The sequence below is a fragment of the Phyllostomus discolor genome, chromosome 12 (genome assembly GCF_004126475.2).
Source record: "Phyllostomus discolor isolate MPI-MPIP mPhyDis1 chromosome 12, mPhyDis1.pri.v3, whole genome shotgun sequence".
Taxonomy (NCBI): domain Eukaryota; kingdom Metazoa; phylum Chordata; class Mammalia; order Chiroptera; family Phyllostomidae; genus Phyllostomus; species Phyllostomus discolor.
This window is the reverse complement of record NC_040914.2, coordinates 18300680-18317467: the sequence shown is the minus strand read 5'-3', so window position 1 is coordinate 18317467 and position 16788 is coordinate 18300680. Positions and strand designations below refer to the sequence as shown.

Sequence of the window (16788 nt, the reverse complement as noted above, 5' to 3'; positions counted from 1 at the left end):
AGGGGCTGGGAAGAAGCCCAAGTCCTAGACAGGCGGCGGCCTCAGAAGGGACCCTGGCCCCTGACACGTTCCTGCTTATTAAATTCTCCTTTGTTCTGCCCCCACCCCTGCCTGCCCGCATACCCAGACACACACACACACCACCGTTGACTCTGCGTTTCTGGAGAGCACCCCCCGCACCAGGCTGCAGATCAGAAAGCTGCTCTATTAAGATCAAACATCTTCAGGACCAGAGGGCGGCTCTGCCAAAAGATGACTCATCGAATGTATCAAAACATTGCACAGAATTAGAGTTCCAAACTTGATTAAGTTCATCTGAACCTTTTAATTAACTCAGGTTGATGAAGTCCGGGGAAGTGACAGTCACCACTGCAGACGACAGGCTGGTGGCTCTGCTGCAGACCAGGGCTTGTCCACAGAACAGAAAGGGCGAACTCTGGGAAGGGAAAACTACACACCTCTCCGTGTATTAGGGGGAAAGCTGTGTATGTGTGAATAATGATTAATGCTGCAAGAAGAAATGAACACAAATTCAAGCTTAATCGGAATCGGAATACCAGATTTGTTATTCCAGGAATTTGGAAAGCAATATTATTAATCACTGTGTTTCTTTCCAAAAATCTCTTATTGCATTTAAACAATGTGATTATGTTTAGCACACTTCAGAATCCCCATTCTGAAATGAAGTCCTTCTTCATCTGAGGAGGTCACTGGCAGCCCGATTCTAGCGCTGCCCCCCAAAACAGCTCAATCAAGGGGGTGGGGAGACAAATCTATATAAAAACCTCATTTGCCTAACTGACAGCTACCTGAAGCTTTCCCTGTCAGACACTGCACCCCGATATGGTGCGCCCCAACCTACTGATAAGCCTCCTCCCTCAGAGGAGCCGGTCATTCTGGGGACGTTTTGGAAACCAGTGCCACTCCTGGGGCACGTAAACGTACAGGAAAGTGAGACGTAGTTATCCTCTTGGACAACTGCCCATCTGCTAAGGCAAAACACCTGCTCTGATACTTAATTGTTCGTTCTATAAATACGTACCAAGGGCAGACTCTGTGCCTGGCCCTGAGCTGGGCAAGGAAGAGCAAAACGCATGTTCCGCCCCCTCAGAGCACTGGGCGAAGGGGGCAAGCCTCACAAGGCAGCAGAAGGTGGGAACCAGAAGAAGAGCCCCGAGAGAGTGAGATGGTGTGGAAGTGGGGAGGACTCACGGAGTAGCCAGGCTCCCCACCAGAGGCAGGACCACCGCCTCCTCCTCGTGGTTTCCCCAGGCCTGAACACCACCCCCCCCCATCCTCTCACCCTCGGAAGGCTCACGGGCTGCCTGAGGGTCCACTGCCCCGTCTTTCTGCGAAGCCCTTCCCAAGGACTGGCAGGCCACAGAGTGCGGCGGTGAGCCCAGCTCTGGAGCCAGATGGCCTAGGCTGGACACCCCCCCCCCCTTTCCCTTTACCGTGACCTTGGGCAAATGACAGCGCCCGTGCTTCCTCTACAAAACAGAAATCACAAAAGCACCCACCTCACAGGCTTTAAGGATTAAGTGAACTGACCCTGACAGACAGCGCCGAAGATGCGGAGCAGGAATTCGGTAAATGTCTGTGCTCCCGAATCCTGGCCCCCCTGCCCAAATCTCCATAAACCCAGCCTGCGCACCCCCCAGAGCTGACATGTGTACATGCTGAACTTCCTCCTTCAACGGAGCCACCAGCGATTCAGCTGTGGGCTCTGGAGACCACAGTGACTGGTGAAAGATGCTCTCTGAACCCCCGTTCTCCCTTCAGAGCTCTTAATTGCAACTTGTGATTAAAATAAAAATTCTTTTTTTTCAATGCTTTTAGAGAGAGGAGAAGGGAGACAGAGAGAGACAGAGAAAGAAAGAAACACAGATCGGTTGGCCCCTCACACACACCCTGACTGGGGACCGAACCCACAACCCTTTGGTCCACGAGACCACGCTCCAACCAAGCGAGGCACGTGGGTCAGGGCTCAGCCTGTGATTTACAGTTCTCTGTTGAGTGCACTGGTACAAGGACTGACTGTCTTCTCTGCTAGACACTCACTCTGTGGGGTGGAGACCAAATCTGTTTTATCACCAGCGCTCATCTGATGCTGACATAGGTGTGCTCCCTGCAGGCACCGAGACCGAGTCTGCCCAAGGGGAAGCCTCAACGTTTGGGGACAAACAATAGTCACACACTAGGGGAGAGAGCTCCCGATAAAGTGACACAAGGTCCTCCCAGATCCTACCTGGGCCCGGTCTCTTACTGATTGAACTGAATAGTTTTCAAGATAATCCAGGATGGATGTGTGTCTTATCAGGTACTCACAAACGTGCTGGACGAGGAATGCCCAGCAAGGAGGCCAACGGATACCGGTGCCCTGTCTGCCCGCAGGAGGGAGACAACATAAGCCCGGCTTTCAAGGCCAGGCCTGGGTCTAAAGGTGCAGAAAAGTCAGCCCACAGGCAGCATGAGCTCAAAGGAGGGGCACGGCTGCGAGGGGTCAGGCAGGGACACTTGGGGAGCCACCCTCTGCCTGGCCTCTTCCCTTTCATCTGGATACCTGCTCAGCTAGGCTCCACAATATCCTCCTTCATGTACCTCTCCCTCAGTCTTTCTCTGGAACCCAGAAACTTAATAGGATGTGTGTGCATGTGTTCGTTCATCATTCATTGTTTCCATCCACAAACAGGCCCTGGGAACTGCCTGCAAATGCGGAGCTCAGAATTCAAAGAGGACGCACTCACGAGCCCCCATCTGTCCCCACAGCCACATGGTACCAGGACCTCTTTCTCCAGAACATCACCTCCAGAGCAGCTCCCCTGAAGCCTCACTCTGAAGCACCCCTCCTGAGTGCCACCCCTCTCCATGGTAACCCAGCTGACGACCGCCCCACAGCAGCTCAGAACAGAGCAAACACGCTGCCATCGCTCATTTACATCGCGCTCTCTTCCGAGAAGAACCTGAGGCAGCCAGATGAAGCTGTTGATGGGGGAAAGGCGAGCAGTACTTCTCAGAAATGGCCTGAAAACAAGTTGCCATTTTTGCCTATCAAATGAAAGACCAAGATTACTCAACCTCAGCAAGGGGGCCATGGGCCGGCTCTGCCACCCAGAGCTGGTGGTGGAAGTGTGAATGTTCAGTAAACCACGTGAAGACGCGGCACAGAGGATCCTTACACAAGGTCATGACCCTGGGCTGCTGATCCAACTATGTGTTAATGGTCACTGTCACGTTATCTGTGCCCCAGAAAAACTGGATGTGGTCTCACATCCAGTAGCAGGATGGTTACATAGGATATACAGACAGAATGAATATTATTCTGTTTAAGGAGTTTTCATTCACAGTTTTTGCAATGTTAAGGTTTTTTTTAGAGGGCATAACCACCCTACACTCAGAATGAACTTTCCCACGCAAAAATAAAACAGAACGAGATGGGTACAACGGCACCTGTCACCACCCCCACTTTAGAGGTGGGACACTGAGGCTTCGGAGCGGCAGGGTCACGACAGACTCGGAAGCCAGCGCACGGGCAGCCTCTATTCCATTGTCTCTCCGGGGGCAGAGACAAGATAGAAGACATGCTCATTTTTAAAAAGTCACTTCAAATGGATGTGGCTCCCCGCCCTGAGGCCCGCCAGTCTGCGGTAACGCAAACCACCCATTAGGATGCTGCAGCCATTAAATGGCCCGTTTCTTCTCTAAAAAATGGCAAGTGATTCCTGAGCTTGACTCCCACCTTTAAAGTGGGACATTTTGACTAGTAAGAAAAGACTGTAATTTACAGAAAGAAGAGGACAAAAAGTTCTAAAATGCAGAGGACTAGCAGAGCGCTCTCCGGACCCCAGTGCCTCATCAATCAGCTCGGACCGTGGCACCCCTCCTCAGCCAGTGAGTGGGACACAGCCCCCCACAGTCAGACCCACCCTGCCCGGTCACAAGCAGCAGGGAAACAGGGGCTTTTCTCCGGCCCGGCACTTGAGTGGCACATGACCTTGACTCTGAGCATCTGCTGCTCTCTGCCAACAGCTCTCAACGAGGGAAGATGGCACAGGACATTCCCGTGACTGCTGTCTGACACTCAGAGACAAGATGGGAGGCTTTAAACAAGAATCGCAGCTGGGCTTGGGGCCCGAGCTCGGCTCAAACGGGCTGAAGCCGGGGGTGGGGAGACTCAGGCCGGGAAGAGAAAACAAGGCGGGTCGCTGACAAAGCCGCCCATTATTGCAATCTGCAGACGTGGAGGAAGAAAATGTCACAAGGCTCTTGTGAAGTTTGGATTTTGAATACAGACACAGCGCTATTATTAGTACTGCTAGTAATTAAACTCCAACTGAGCACTCGGAGAAACCCAGGGCTAGGTGATTCGCAACCACTGTCTGGGTGTGGCGAGCCTGGATGAACGACTTGGCCTCTCCAAGACTTGATGTCTTCTCGTGAAAACAGGACAACCGGAGTGAGACCTGCTCGCGTGAGGGTGCAGGGAAGGTCTGACGTGATCACGAGGCACATAAAGCGCGTAATTAACACCTGCCAGTGCGCACCAGGCGCTGGGCCTCCACTGAACCGCTGTGCCCTAGGAGGGAGCCGCAGGGAGGGCGATGCCAGTTTTTCCACTGGGTGGCGGGGCAGGTGCCTAGCCAGAGCCTGCGCTCTCGCAGACTATCTGCTGAAAAGAGCACGTGTGGGCCACCCGTGCCCTCCCCCCGCAGCCCTTCTCTGTATGACAGTGCCTTCTTCCTTTCTGAATGACTGTGGTCTGCCCTCTCTCTACCACTGATAAGGCAGTGGCACCAAACAAACAAAAAAAAACCACTGTTTTTTCTTTCTCCCTCCCTACAAATTATTTTTAAACACCTGTGGTTGGGACAGCGGCAAATCAACAAGCGCTCAGCTGCTGCCCCATGATCAGAGCCCGTTTCCCGGGGGCCGCCTCCCCCTCAGAGGTCCTCATCGCTGCTGGACACCAAGTGCCCCTGGGGACAGCAGGCCCAAATGGGGGTGGCTGCCTGCGGCCTGGTGCACGAAGTTTACAAGTTCTAAAATAGGAAGTTCCTTCTGAAGAGAACGGATCACCAAATCAAGCTAAGGTCTGGAGACAGAAGTCAATAATAATAATAAAAAAAAAACAGGGAAGTTGGGAGTGTGGTGGGGGAGGGAGAACTGAGGAAGGAGGAATTGAAGTTTTCTAAAGTCTATAACAATGAAAACATTATGAAGTGTCCGTCGTTAGGAAACTTTGCCAAAGAACCCATGCAACCCTGGCTGGTGTGGCTCAGTGGCTGAACGTCATCCCATAAACCAAAAGGTTGCCAGTTCAATTCCCAGTCAGGGCACAGGCTCCTCTCTCTAAATGTAAATATATATCGTAAAAAAAAAAAATCCACACAGTGATGAGGTATAAAACACCCAGAAGTTCTGGAAGAATACGTAAGAAGTGGTACTTTCCTCTGAGCTATCTAAATGTTTTGCTAAGCAGATGTCTTACTTTTGAAACTTAACAAAGGAGAGCACAGAACTCCTAAGGCCCTCCCGCACGGGAGCACTGGGAAGACTGTCAACCCCCATTTCTACGGGGGAACAGAGGCTGCCAGGTGATGGGACTCGCTCAAGGCCTGGAAGTACATGGCAGAGCTGGACCCCAATGTCTTCTTCCAAATCCAAACCTGGAGACCTCCAGGCTCGGGTGACTGCATGTTAACTCCAAACCTGTATGGCTGGGTTCAGGAACAACTCCCCCGTGGGGACCCCAGGCCTAGCAGAGACAGGAGCTGGGAGGAGCCCCTGCTGCCCGGACACAGGGAGTTAAAGGGGCACGGAAGGACCCCCCCAATCCTCTGGATGGTTTAGGCGCTGTCCTGCAGCCAAGTCTGGGGTTTAGAGGTGCTTCCTGTTTTGCGGCACAGTAGGGAAAAGGCCAAAGGCCGCCTATGCAAATCAGCACCACCTAGATGGCTTTATACGGGCCTCAAAAAAAAAAATCACTAAAGTCACAAGCACCAGCAAGATTCCCCAAACTTGGGACAGGTGATTGCAGCAATCAATCACGCACATCTACCAAGTCCCGCTCTGCGTCCTGCCTGTGCTGGGCAGTGGAGATGACGGAGCTGCAGTCCCACCTTCCCGTCGGCTCTGCTGTCCAGAGGGCGGGGTGGGACCTCAGAGGAAGGACACCCAGCTCAGAGAAGTGAGTTAGGTCATGGGGGGTCACAGCAGAGCTGAGCAGTGAGGGTAAGGAAGGGCCGAAGCAGGAATTCCAGGCAGAAGGAACAGAAGAGGGTGACAGCACAGGGTGACAGAAGTCTGGGGGACAACAAGCAGTTCAATATGAGGGTGGGGTTCAAGGAGGGCAGAGGGGAGTGGGAGAAGACAAAGGTCAGCTGGCCCCGGGCCTGGGACTCCGATACAGGAAGGCTAACTTATATCTGAGGGCAAAAGAGAATCATGGAAGGGTTTCAGTTTTTCCGCAGATGAGTTGGTCACTGCCATGGAGGAGAAGGAGGAGAGCCAAGGGCAGAGAGCAGCAGGCAGCTGGTAATGGGGCTAAGTCTCTGATGACAGCTGGTGGTGGCAGACGACCCTCTGGGAGAGCCCCTGGGTATACGAATAGGAGGGCCAGAGGTGTCCAGGCTGAACAAGGGGCACCGCAGATGGTGTGTGTCTGGGGCTCTAGGTGAAAGGAGCTGTCAGTGAAGTTCCTAAACTCCATTAACGCTCTGCAGAAAATGACGCGTGGGCTGGGACAAAACTAAGCAACAGCTCAACCACAAGCGCTGGTTTCCAGCAGACTCAGCCCAGCTCCAGGTGTACACAGGTGGCCCATTAGGATACTTCCCAGCTGATCTTCAATCCTCCTCCTTAATCCAACCCACGACCAACAGCAGGGCTCAGCGGGGGAAAGCGACTCACCAGAGGCCACCAAGGGATGTCCTCTGCCCCTCTAGAACCTGCCTCCAAGCCACAATTTGGTCTCGCCCAGCCCTAGACAAAAACTGGTAGCTTTCTTGCAGTTGCAAACGGTTTACGTGCAAACACACCCTTCTCCAGCGGGCCCAGTGCCACCAAAAGGCAGAGTAAAGGTCCACTCAGGAGGGCGGCCCGGCCTCGCTCAGCGGGGAGGCCTCCTCCCTGTCTCCAGCCCTGACCCTCGAGGCCCTGCTGCTCTCACCCAGGAGGTGTGGGGCTTCTCCCACAGCAGGGATCTCTCGGCACCCTAGCAGAGCTGGGGGCACCTTCTCTTTTCCAGAAGAGCTGGACACAAAGAACATCAGATTAAGACCTCCCACCACCTGAAGAGGTGAGGAGGACACTGTTCAATGTGCCCCCTTCCCTGTGACACCTGCACAGACGGAGAAGCCCTTTGCAGGTGTCATTCGATGGGTCACGAAATGTTGAGGTTTGCCCAGATGCTGAGAACTGGCTTTTTGGGGAGGTAATTTTTTGTTATTTTAAATTTCTTGTTGAAATAATTTTAGATGTACAGGAAAACTGTACACAGAATTCCTGCATAACTGCACCTAGATTCCCCAAATGTTAATTAACATCTTACCACACAGGTTGTTATTTCTTTATATGTGTTTACATCTATACACATGCTTTCTCCTGAATGCTTTGAAATGTGCCCCGAAACACTTCTTTGTGTATTTCCTAAAAAAGAATGTTCTCTTACAGAGCCATAAAACAATGATCAAATTATGAAATCAACAACGATCAGAGTGTTATCATTTAATCTATAGACTTTTATCAAATTTTACCAACTATCCACCAAAGCCCTTAGAGCAAAAAGGAAGTCCCTCCCGGCTCCGGGATCCGGCCCAGGACCCTCCACGCCGTTTCACCACGTCTCCTGGTTCTCTAATCTGGGACAGGGTTCCTTGGTCCTTCAGGACACTTTTGAAGAGTGCAGGCCATTTTTTAAACAGAACACTCTTCAGTTCCAGTTTGTCTGGTATTTCCTCATTGTAAGATTCTGACCACCAGCCCTGGAGGAGCCATCCTGCGTGGCGCTGAGCCCTCGCCCACTCGGCACAGGACAGCCCACGCTGTGCTGTGACTTCCTCAGCACAGCCTGTCAGCAGGCACGAGGCCTGTCTGTCCCACCCTTGCGATGCTAACTTTGATCTCTGAATTGGGGAACGACCTGCCAGGGTTCCCTAAAGTCTCTCCTCAGCATGAAAAGGTATCTTGGGAGGAGACACCTGTCCTAATCTTACAGCACACTTTCCCAGGGGTTTTAGCCTTTGTCAATGATTCTGGACTGAAACACTTTTTAGCTCTGTGGTGAAAACAGACATTTTACCTGCATCATTCCTGCTTTACTGATTGCTATTCCACTATAAAAAAGAACCTTCTCCTCTCCCCGTTTATTTACTCAGTCCACTGTCAGTGTGGACTCAGGGTTCTTATTCAATGGGCTATGGTCTATTGTCATCGTCATTTCCTCCGTCCGTGGACTGTCCCCAGAGCTGGCCAGCAGCAGCCCCTTCCCGTCAGCTCCTGTGTCCTTATGACATGACCTATCATTCTCTGTATGCTTCCTTCCTTTCTGGCTCCGAGCTCACCTGGAGTTTTCTGACTCTTGCCCCAGAACTGGCCGTTTCTCCCAGGAGCCCTGTTCCCAGGGATGCCGACAGTCATAGCCTGGGCATGAGGTGGGTTCCCTGTCACCAGCTGTCTTTGCCTCTAGGCCCCTCAACGAGCAGGGCTAGAAAACATGTGTGTATAAGTGTGAAAACATACACAGGCACACAAGTCTGCTTCTATGGCTACAAATAAGAAAACCATGGGCTTGTGGAAGGGCTCAGATCCCGATCAGACCCCACAGGTTCCTCCTAGCCTCCCGCACCCTCCACACCGACAGGAACCACCCTTCTGGCACTGCTGAAACAGAACAGAACCACCCTGTGTCTCGCTACCCACAATACGCATTCACCTGCTTGTCTGCTTAACTCTGGAATACACGGTGAGTACTTTCGGAACTGCCAACCCTTACCGCTGTGACCGACACACCTACTGACCAGAGTTCAGTGTTTGTTTATAGTTCTTTCTTCCTGAGTCTGAGGACAGACAGTCAAAATACTGCATCGCAGATACACGAGTCAGTTCCTTTTTTTCTGCCTCCGTGTAGTAATGGCCCCATTTAAAACACAGTACTTAAGCAGGTCTAAAAATGCAAACATGATGGAGGCTGACACAGGACACGGATCCCCACTGCCTGGTGGCAGGGGTCTCCCTCTGGGTGGCTGGCCCTCAGAAAATCTGGGAGCTTTACAGGAACTCGGTGATGCCGGCCATCCTGAGGCTTTCTCGTTCAGTCCATCCGAGCTAGAGCTGGGGAATCTGCATTTTGCAGATACTCTCAGAGTGATTCTGGCACTCTATCAGTGGGAACCACTGGCTCTAAGACAAAGCCCTAAAAGCACAGGGCCTGGAGAGTCTCCTTCAATGGGAGTGCACCCGGCCCAGCCTCGCAGGGCCGCGGTCTCGGCACTGCTGACCATCTGCCCGCGCCGCTCCTCGGCCCATGCCAGCCTCACCTCCCTTCACCCCCTGGCAAATGCCTAGCCTTTGAGACCCAGCGCTGATGTATGCCTCCTCCTCCAGGAAGCCTTTCCCACTCCCGGAACATGGCCACACCCTCAGTCCCCTGGGCTCCCTCCTGTACGTTTGCTTTTGATCACTACGGGGTAATTCGCACACACTGAGAAACAGAACACTCAGCTTGCCTCGAGGGAAGCGCAGTGATGCATTTGTCTTTCCCTCCGGCAGCAAGGCTCACTCCCCTGCTTCAGGCGGTTCCCGGCACGGGATCTGGCCCTAGTGGGTGCTCCCAAAGAAGCCTGCTCTACGGTCATCTGCAGCGTCAACCCCGTGGCTCAGAGATGGCCTGAGCTCTCTGTTGTGCATCATCGGAACCCAGACAGAGAAAGGTAGGGTTGCCAAGGATTCTCCGCTGAGCGATTCTCATCTGAGATGAAGTCCGTTTTTCCCTGCTCTGGACTGAACCTGCCTATTACTGCTCGTACTGGTTAAGTGAACACTGTTTCCATCCTAGACCTGATATTTTTAGCGCTCCTGTTATGATAAACTCACACTAACCTCAAAAGGAACAAATCAAAGTCAACTTTTTGCCACAGGAAACCAGCTTGTGCTTAATGTTTTGCAGCTTATCACGGGAGAATAATAAAAAGATGAGACCTTTTTGCTCACAGATGGTGAGAGGCCAACTCTCAAGATAGTGGAAAAATGCAGCAGGAAGCGTTCAGTCTGGCCACTACCTTATAGTGAACTGGAAAAACACTCTGCACCCAAACAAGGCAAGCACGGAGGCGGGGGGGGGGGGGGGGGGGGGGCTGCTTCCCTAGAGGCTGAACTGTGAATGGGGCGGTAAGAACCACCTGCACGGGAGGGGCAGGCCAGGGCCCGCCCGGTTCCAGATCCTGTAGGGACACCGGTGGGCAGGCTGCTCCCCCCCTCCAGAGTGGAGCAAGTGACCAGACCAGCAATAGAGAGTCACTTGTGCTGAAAATATGTGTTTATCAAGCACCTACTACATCCTCCAACGGGGCAAGGAAGGCAGGGTCTCGGTGAGGCAGTCTCAGGTGGGCATCGCAGCCAACACCCTGTCCTCACTGGGAATTCTTAAGGCACCATCAGGTGGATCAGCCATGTTCCTAGAAGGGTCTTGGGAATAAATTCCAAGGACTGGGAGGCCCTGGCCAGGTAGCTCAGTTGGTTAGAGCATTGTCCTGGAATACCGAGGTGGTGGGTTCAATACCCCATCAAGGCATGCACTAGAACCCACCAATGGCACTGATAAGGAGAACACCAAGACTTGAGAAAAACTGAAAACAACTTTCATGACTTTCAAGATGAGACTGGTCACAGAATCTATTAATGACATCAAATGAGAACTTCATGTACACTTTTAAAATGAATCAACTTTCTGGAGTAAATCATACCTCTATAAAGTTGTTAAAAGCTGCCTGGCTGGTGTACCTCAGTGGATTGAGCGCGGGCTGGGAACCAAAGTGTCCCAGGTTCGATTCCCAGCTAGGGTACATTCCTGGGTTGCAGGCCATAACCCCCAGCAACTGCACATTGATGTTTCTCTCTCTCTCTCTCCCCCTCTCTCTCCCCCTCCCTTCCTTCCCTAAAAATAAATAAAATCTTAAAAAAAAAGTTGTTAAAAGCATACAAATAACAAATACAGAAAAACAAGATACAAGGTCTGACTATTTACAACGAGGAAAGATTTCAGAAACAGACTAAGTAGCGTAGTCCTTCCATTCTTACAGGTGAGGAAGTAAGATCCTCGAGTGGCAAACTGACGCATCTGCCCAAGGTTGCAAAGACTGGCGACGGCAAGCGTGTTTGGCAGAGGGCGACGTCCCCTGTGGGAGTATCTGTGCTCTCCTGGGTAAGTCCAACAGGGTCGAATTACAGGAGATTCACACAGGTGTGCAAATGGCCTAGCTGGAAATGGAAAGAAGTGTTTCTCTGACTATAAGAGCAAGGTGACAAGTCCACAGAGTCAGCTTAATGCTTGCGAGCTGAGGGCTCTGGGCTGCCGGCAGTAACCAGGAAACAAGAGCACAAGAGCAGTTCCCTCTACTTCCAGAACCTTCGTGCAGCGGGCAGCTGAGGGCGTTAAACAAGGAGGCGCCGAGACAGGCCCCCAGAAAGACCACAGGCCCTAGTGCCCACTGCATTCGGAACAACTCCTGGCAGACACAGGGTGCTCAGTGTCCACCCCCTTAGCCACTGACAATCTGTGTCCTCCCACACAAAACATGGAGCCTCTCTGGGTCTCTGTTTCCTCATCTTGAGAAACCAAACCGGGGACATTCTCACTGTGTTGACCTCATACGGGGCTGTGATGATGGTCTGGATAAGAAAACACTGTGAAAACGGGAAGGGTTAGATCAGGGTTCTCCAACCTTGGCACTACTGTCGCCAGGGGCCAGGTAACTCCCTGTCATGGGGAGTCATCCTGTGCCTCGTGATATGGGACACTCAGCAACCTCCCCGCCCTCTCCCCACAAGACGTCAGCACCACCTTCTCACTCCCAGCAGTCCCAACCAAACACGTCTGCAGACCTACTGACACACCAGCAGGCACACTGCCCCCCCCACTGGGAATCTCCAGATCACGGTAAACTCAAACACCGGCTGACCAATGACATAAGCAGCAGTTATGCCCAAAACCTTTGCAGACTGCCTGGACAGGTGGGGCTCAGCTGGTTGGGTGCCATGCAGGAAAATGAAAGGTCACTGGATTGACTTTCCGGTGAGGGCATTTGCCTGGGTTGTGGGTTTGGTCTCTGTTGCGGTGGATCCAAGAGGCAGCTAATAGGTGTTTCCCTCTTTCTCCCACCCTTTCCCCCCCATCGCTCTTAAAAACAGAAAAAAAAACAAAAACAAAAACAAAAACAAAACACAACTTTGCAAACTAACAGCTACTATTTCCTGAAGGCACTTCGCAATCAGCCTCTCCCAAGGGGCCAGGGCCCAGCACTCTGAGCCCCAGAGAGGGGGCACGGCTGGGACTGCAGCTGGCACTTACTGGCTGAGCTGTCCCCGTCCTTAAAGGGGCTTTTCTCCAAGTTCTACACTCACAAGCAACAGACGCATTCCTTACTGCAGCCATTCCATTATTTCTACGCAAACGGGTATTAAGTGTTTCAAAGTAGTTCATTACCCAACTCTCCTTGTTCCTAGTCAGGGTAACAGCATTAATTAGTAGGGGAAGAGCTTTCACATGAGTAATGCAAAGATAAACTTTAACGGCACCTGATCTTCTGACTAGGATAACAAGGAGGCTTCACATGGTTCCCCACATTCCCCTGTGGAGAGGCAGGAATGCGTGTGGACCAGCCCACACAGCCACGTTGGCCCTAACATGGAAGGGGTGCTCCTGGAGTCTGCACAGGTCAAGGGGAGCGGGCAGCGGGGGTGCGGCTCTCCTCTCAGCACTGAAGAGAGGAGACCAAACACCGTCCAAAGGCAACTGAAGATATTGTTATACGGACAAGCTACATCTGCACCTCAGGGTCACGGCTCTGCAGAGACACTGACCCCCACCGGCCTGGGCGCACACCAGGGGCCTGGGACAGGTGACCGAGGGGCTCCAGTGCCCTGTGCGGCGTGAACTGGGACGTTGAGAAAGAAGTTGGGGAATACGTTCCCCAAAGCACAAAAAGGTCAAGGTGATTTTTTTCTTTGTATTTTTCTGGTATTTTCTGCAATAAATGAGTTATTTTTACACTAATTAACTGATATTTTTACACTTAGCTGCTGTGTAACTTTGAGAATATGAATAAACCTTAATCTCTCTGTGCTTCAGTTTCTTTTTCTTTAAAAAAGGGATAGTAATCATATCTACCACCAACGGCTCGTACTAAGCACTCAATGTTAGTTATTAAAAGAATACAAAAAATTTTTTTAAGTGCCAGGCAGAAGAACAATGGGGAAGGAGCCAGACAATACTTAGCTAACAGTCCCCTGAGCACCAGCAGGGAGGGAAGAGGGAGAGAGAGAGAGAACCATTCAGGCGAGGAGAGCTGATTTTGGGGCCAAGGAGAACTCTGAAGAGGGAAAAGTGGTCTCAGAAGTTGTTTGATTTATGACATGTTATCTCAGGCTCAACTTTAGTGGGCTGTTCACTGCAACAAATAATAAGCAAGTGCAAAACCCACTAAGAAACCAGAGCTCAATGACGGCCCTGGTGTCCATTCACTCAGATGTGTGGCCACGGAGAACTGGCTAAAGAGGACCTCAACTCAGGGCGAACGTCAAGAAACCGCCTGGACCCTGCAGCCACGCTTTCGGAAACCAGAGCCCTGCTCGCCGGGCGCCTGGAGCCCTCACCTTGGAGGAGAAAGTAGTCCGGAGTTGTGCGCTTCAGGGCGGCCTTCGCTTTGTCGCTGCTCCAGTCCACCTCCAGCGCTTCTTTAATGGAGCAGAAGACCACCTTCTGTTGAAAAAAACAAAAGGCAAGACTGCTTAGGGGTAAACTATGTTGGCGTGAAACCACAAGGCAGCTCCTCACCGCCCAGAAACAGTACTCTCTAAGGCCTGCTGCTCATCGGAAGAGGCACAGGCATAGTTGGGTCCAGTAAGCGCGCACTGAGCACAGACAGTGTGCCCCCCAGGCTTGGGCCACGGCGATGAGTGACATGCTCCCCACTCTAAGGGGACGCAGGGCAAAGCCAGAGCCCTGGCTCGCTCTTTAACACTGGCCGTATTTACCCTGGAGAAATACTGGCACAAGCGAAGAAGTGTCTAAAGATATTCAGTAAGACAGTTTTTGTAACAGTAAACAAAAACTAACAAAAATTAATAAATGTCTCTCAGTGGAGAAATGCTTTGCTCCTGCTGATGGACAACAAAACGAACAGGGAACAGCAAGCAGCAGCAGTGAGGGGGGTGAAACGGCAGCTCCAGGCAATGGCAATGGCATTTGCAAAACCCTGTGGTAAGAGGAAGGCAGTATGGCTACAACCTATGAAACCAAATCAGATAATCTTGGAAAATGCCATAATGTGTATTTTAAAACACAAACAATTAAATATGAATGAGAAAAATGAGAAAATGGTGTCCCATTACTGAATAATGCCATCGAAAAGCCAAGTGCTGGGACTGAGGAAGGGCAGGGAAGAGTGTGTGTGGAGCCCTAGTCAGGGGGCTCAGTGGCTGGAGCACCGCCGCATACACTGAAAGGTGGGCTTGGATGCCAGGGCACATCCCGAGCTGTAGGTTTGATCCCTGGTCAGAGTGCATATGGGAGGCAACCCAAACGATGTTTCCCTCTCACATCCACGTCTGTCTGCCTGCTCCCTTCCTCTCTCTACACATAATAAACATTCTTAGGTGAGGACTTAAAAAGCAATAAAAGCAACAATACTGTAGAAGCAACGAGCACACCACTAACCCCCAGATCTTGGTTTCCAATGATCATTCTCATGTCTCCAAGAGAAACATTTCTCCCTGGAGAAACGGCGGATTCAAACCTCAGGCAGGAAGAGCACAAGAGGACTCCGGAGTGTCTCCCTGCACCCAAAACAAGCAAGGGCTCCGAGAACAATGGGGACCCAAAACGGAAAACAGGAGCTGCTCAAAGGAGCACGCGCCAGTCAAATCCGGAACAATTTGAGGATAAAAAGAAACAATAGCAAATGACACCATTTTAAATAAGCTAGAATCCATCGGTCCGCAGACCTCAAATTAATAGTTTAATGAGGAAAGGGCATACTTCTCCACAAAGCACACTAGTCACACAGGGCAAAGAGGAACTGTATCCCAGAGGCCTGGCAGACCGTCTCCCTCCACACGACAGCAGCGAGTACGAGCAGTAGGGGCACACAGAATCCATGCGCCAGACCGCAGGCTCTGATGAGAAGCATCCACGCCGCGGTGTGTTGGCCAAAACGTGTCGCTGGAATCTAATCATGAGAGAACAGATGAACCCAAACGAAGGGACGCTTTGCAGAATAACTGGCGTGTGACCTTCAAAAGCATCACGAAAATCAAGGCGCACACGTGATCCTAAACTGAGTTCCTCTGCAACACGGATGTGACTGGAGCCACTGGCGACACCTGCACAGGATCTGAGACCTGTGCGGCGGGGACACCTAACCAGTGAGTCTGCGGACTCTGACGGCGGGGCTGTGGGGGTGGAGGCGGCCTTGTTTGAGAAAAACGGCCTGACACAGTGGGCAGTGATGTTGGGGCACCGTGCTGGTGCTGTGCTCTTAGATGGCTCAGAAAAAATACAGTTTTCGGTACCAGCTGTTTTTACTGAGTTTAAGACGGGTGTGAGCACATAAATACGTAAAAACTTAGGCACGTGTCATCTTTCTTCTGTCTCTGTGCACACACCACACAAACTCCAACCCCGGGTGTACAAGACAGAGATAGAGAGACTCGAAACAAGTGGACACTTTAGGAGGCTCAGTAAACCAAGACCTATCAGCTCCTCCCAGCAGTTCACACAGCTGCCAAGGACCAAAGGGGTTTCATGGACGGAAGTTCAAACTGCTGGTGAAGGTGCAGTGCAGCGGTCACGGTTTGGAAGGTGGCTTTCTGCGCCCCCAGCATCGGTCCTTTGAGGTGGCATACGAGATGTCCGTACTGCCCTCAGACCTTGGTCGGGGGGCTGTCTGACCTCAGAAGGTAAGTTGTGTCGTTGGCCCAGGACCACTCAGCAGCTGAGACAGACTGCCCGCCTCTCCTCAGCAAGGCACAGATCAAGACGTCAGCAGCATGGCCTGGGAATGCCACCACGACGAGGCAACAGACTTTCAACATGCTTGAAAAATGACCAAGACCTTCATTCAGAGTTTTGGAGGACTGCCTGACTAAAAGCAACGCTGAGAATCCATGGATTCGTTAGACCACTGTATGATGATGAATGGGGGGGTGGGGGGGGAGTTGTGTCTTATTCTCAGTCCCAAGCAGGCCCGCCTCTAACACTTTCAGGGCCTGGGGCAAGGGTACAAATAAAACCCCACATATCAGGCCTACATGTTCAGCTACATTATACATCACACTAACAAGCTGTTAAATAAAGGACATTGTATTTTCCTGCCTTAACAGATATACTTGTCCCTTCTCCATAGCCACTCAAAGGACCAGCTTCAAATCTGGAATTCCCACACTCCGTGGAGTTCTGCGCCAAAGCGAGGTCCACTGGGAAGCTGTCCCTGCCCTTTGCCCTTCTCTTTCAGCTCTGGCCCACAAACTGGGCGTGGCCCCCAGCCCATCCTCTCCCACCAACATACCCAGCCC

General features: G+C 51.7%; 1 protein-coding gene across 2 annotated transcripts in view; it reads right to left on the bottom strand.

Moving 5' to 3' along the window:
• SAE1 (SUMO1 activating enzyme subunit 1) overlaps positions 1-16788 on the bottom strand; it is a 64123-nt gene that overhangs the window by 18556 nt on the left and 28779 nt on the right. For both annotated transcript variants that reach the window (XM_028529553.2, XM_036012461.1), the window contains exon 6: positions 13870-13975. In XM_028529553.2, coding sequence (XP_028385354.1) covers positions 13870-13975 — 106 coding nt within the window. The remainder of the gene's footprint in view (positions 1-13869; positions 13976-16788) is intronic.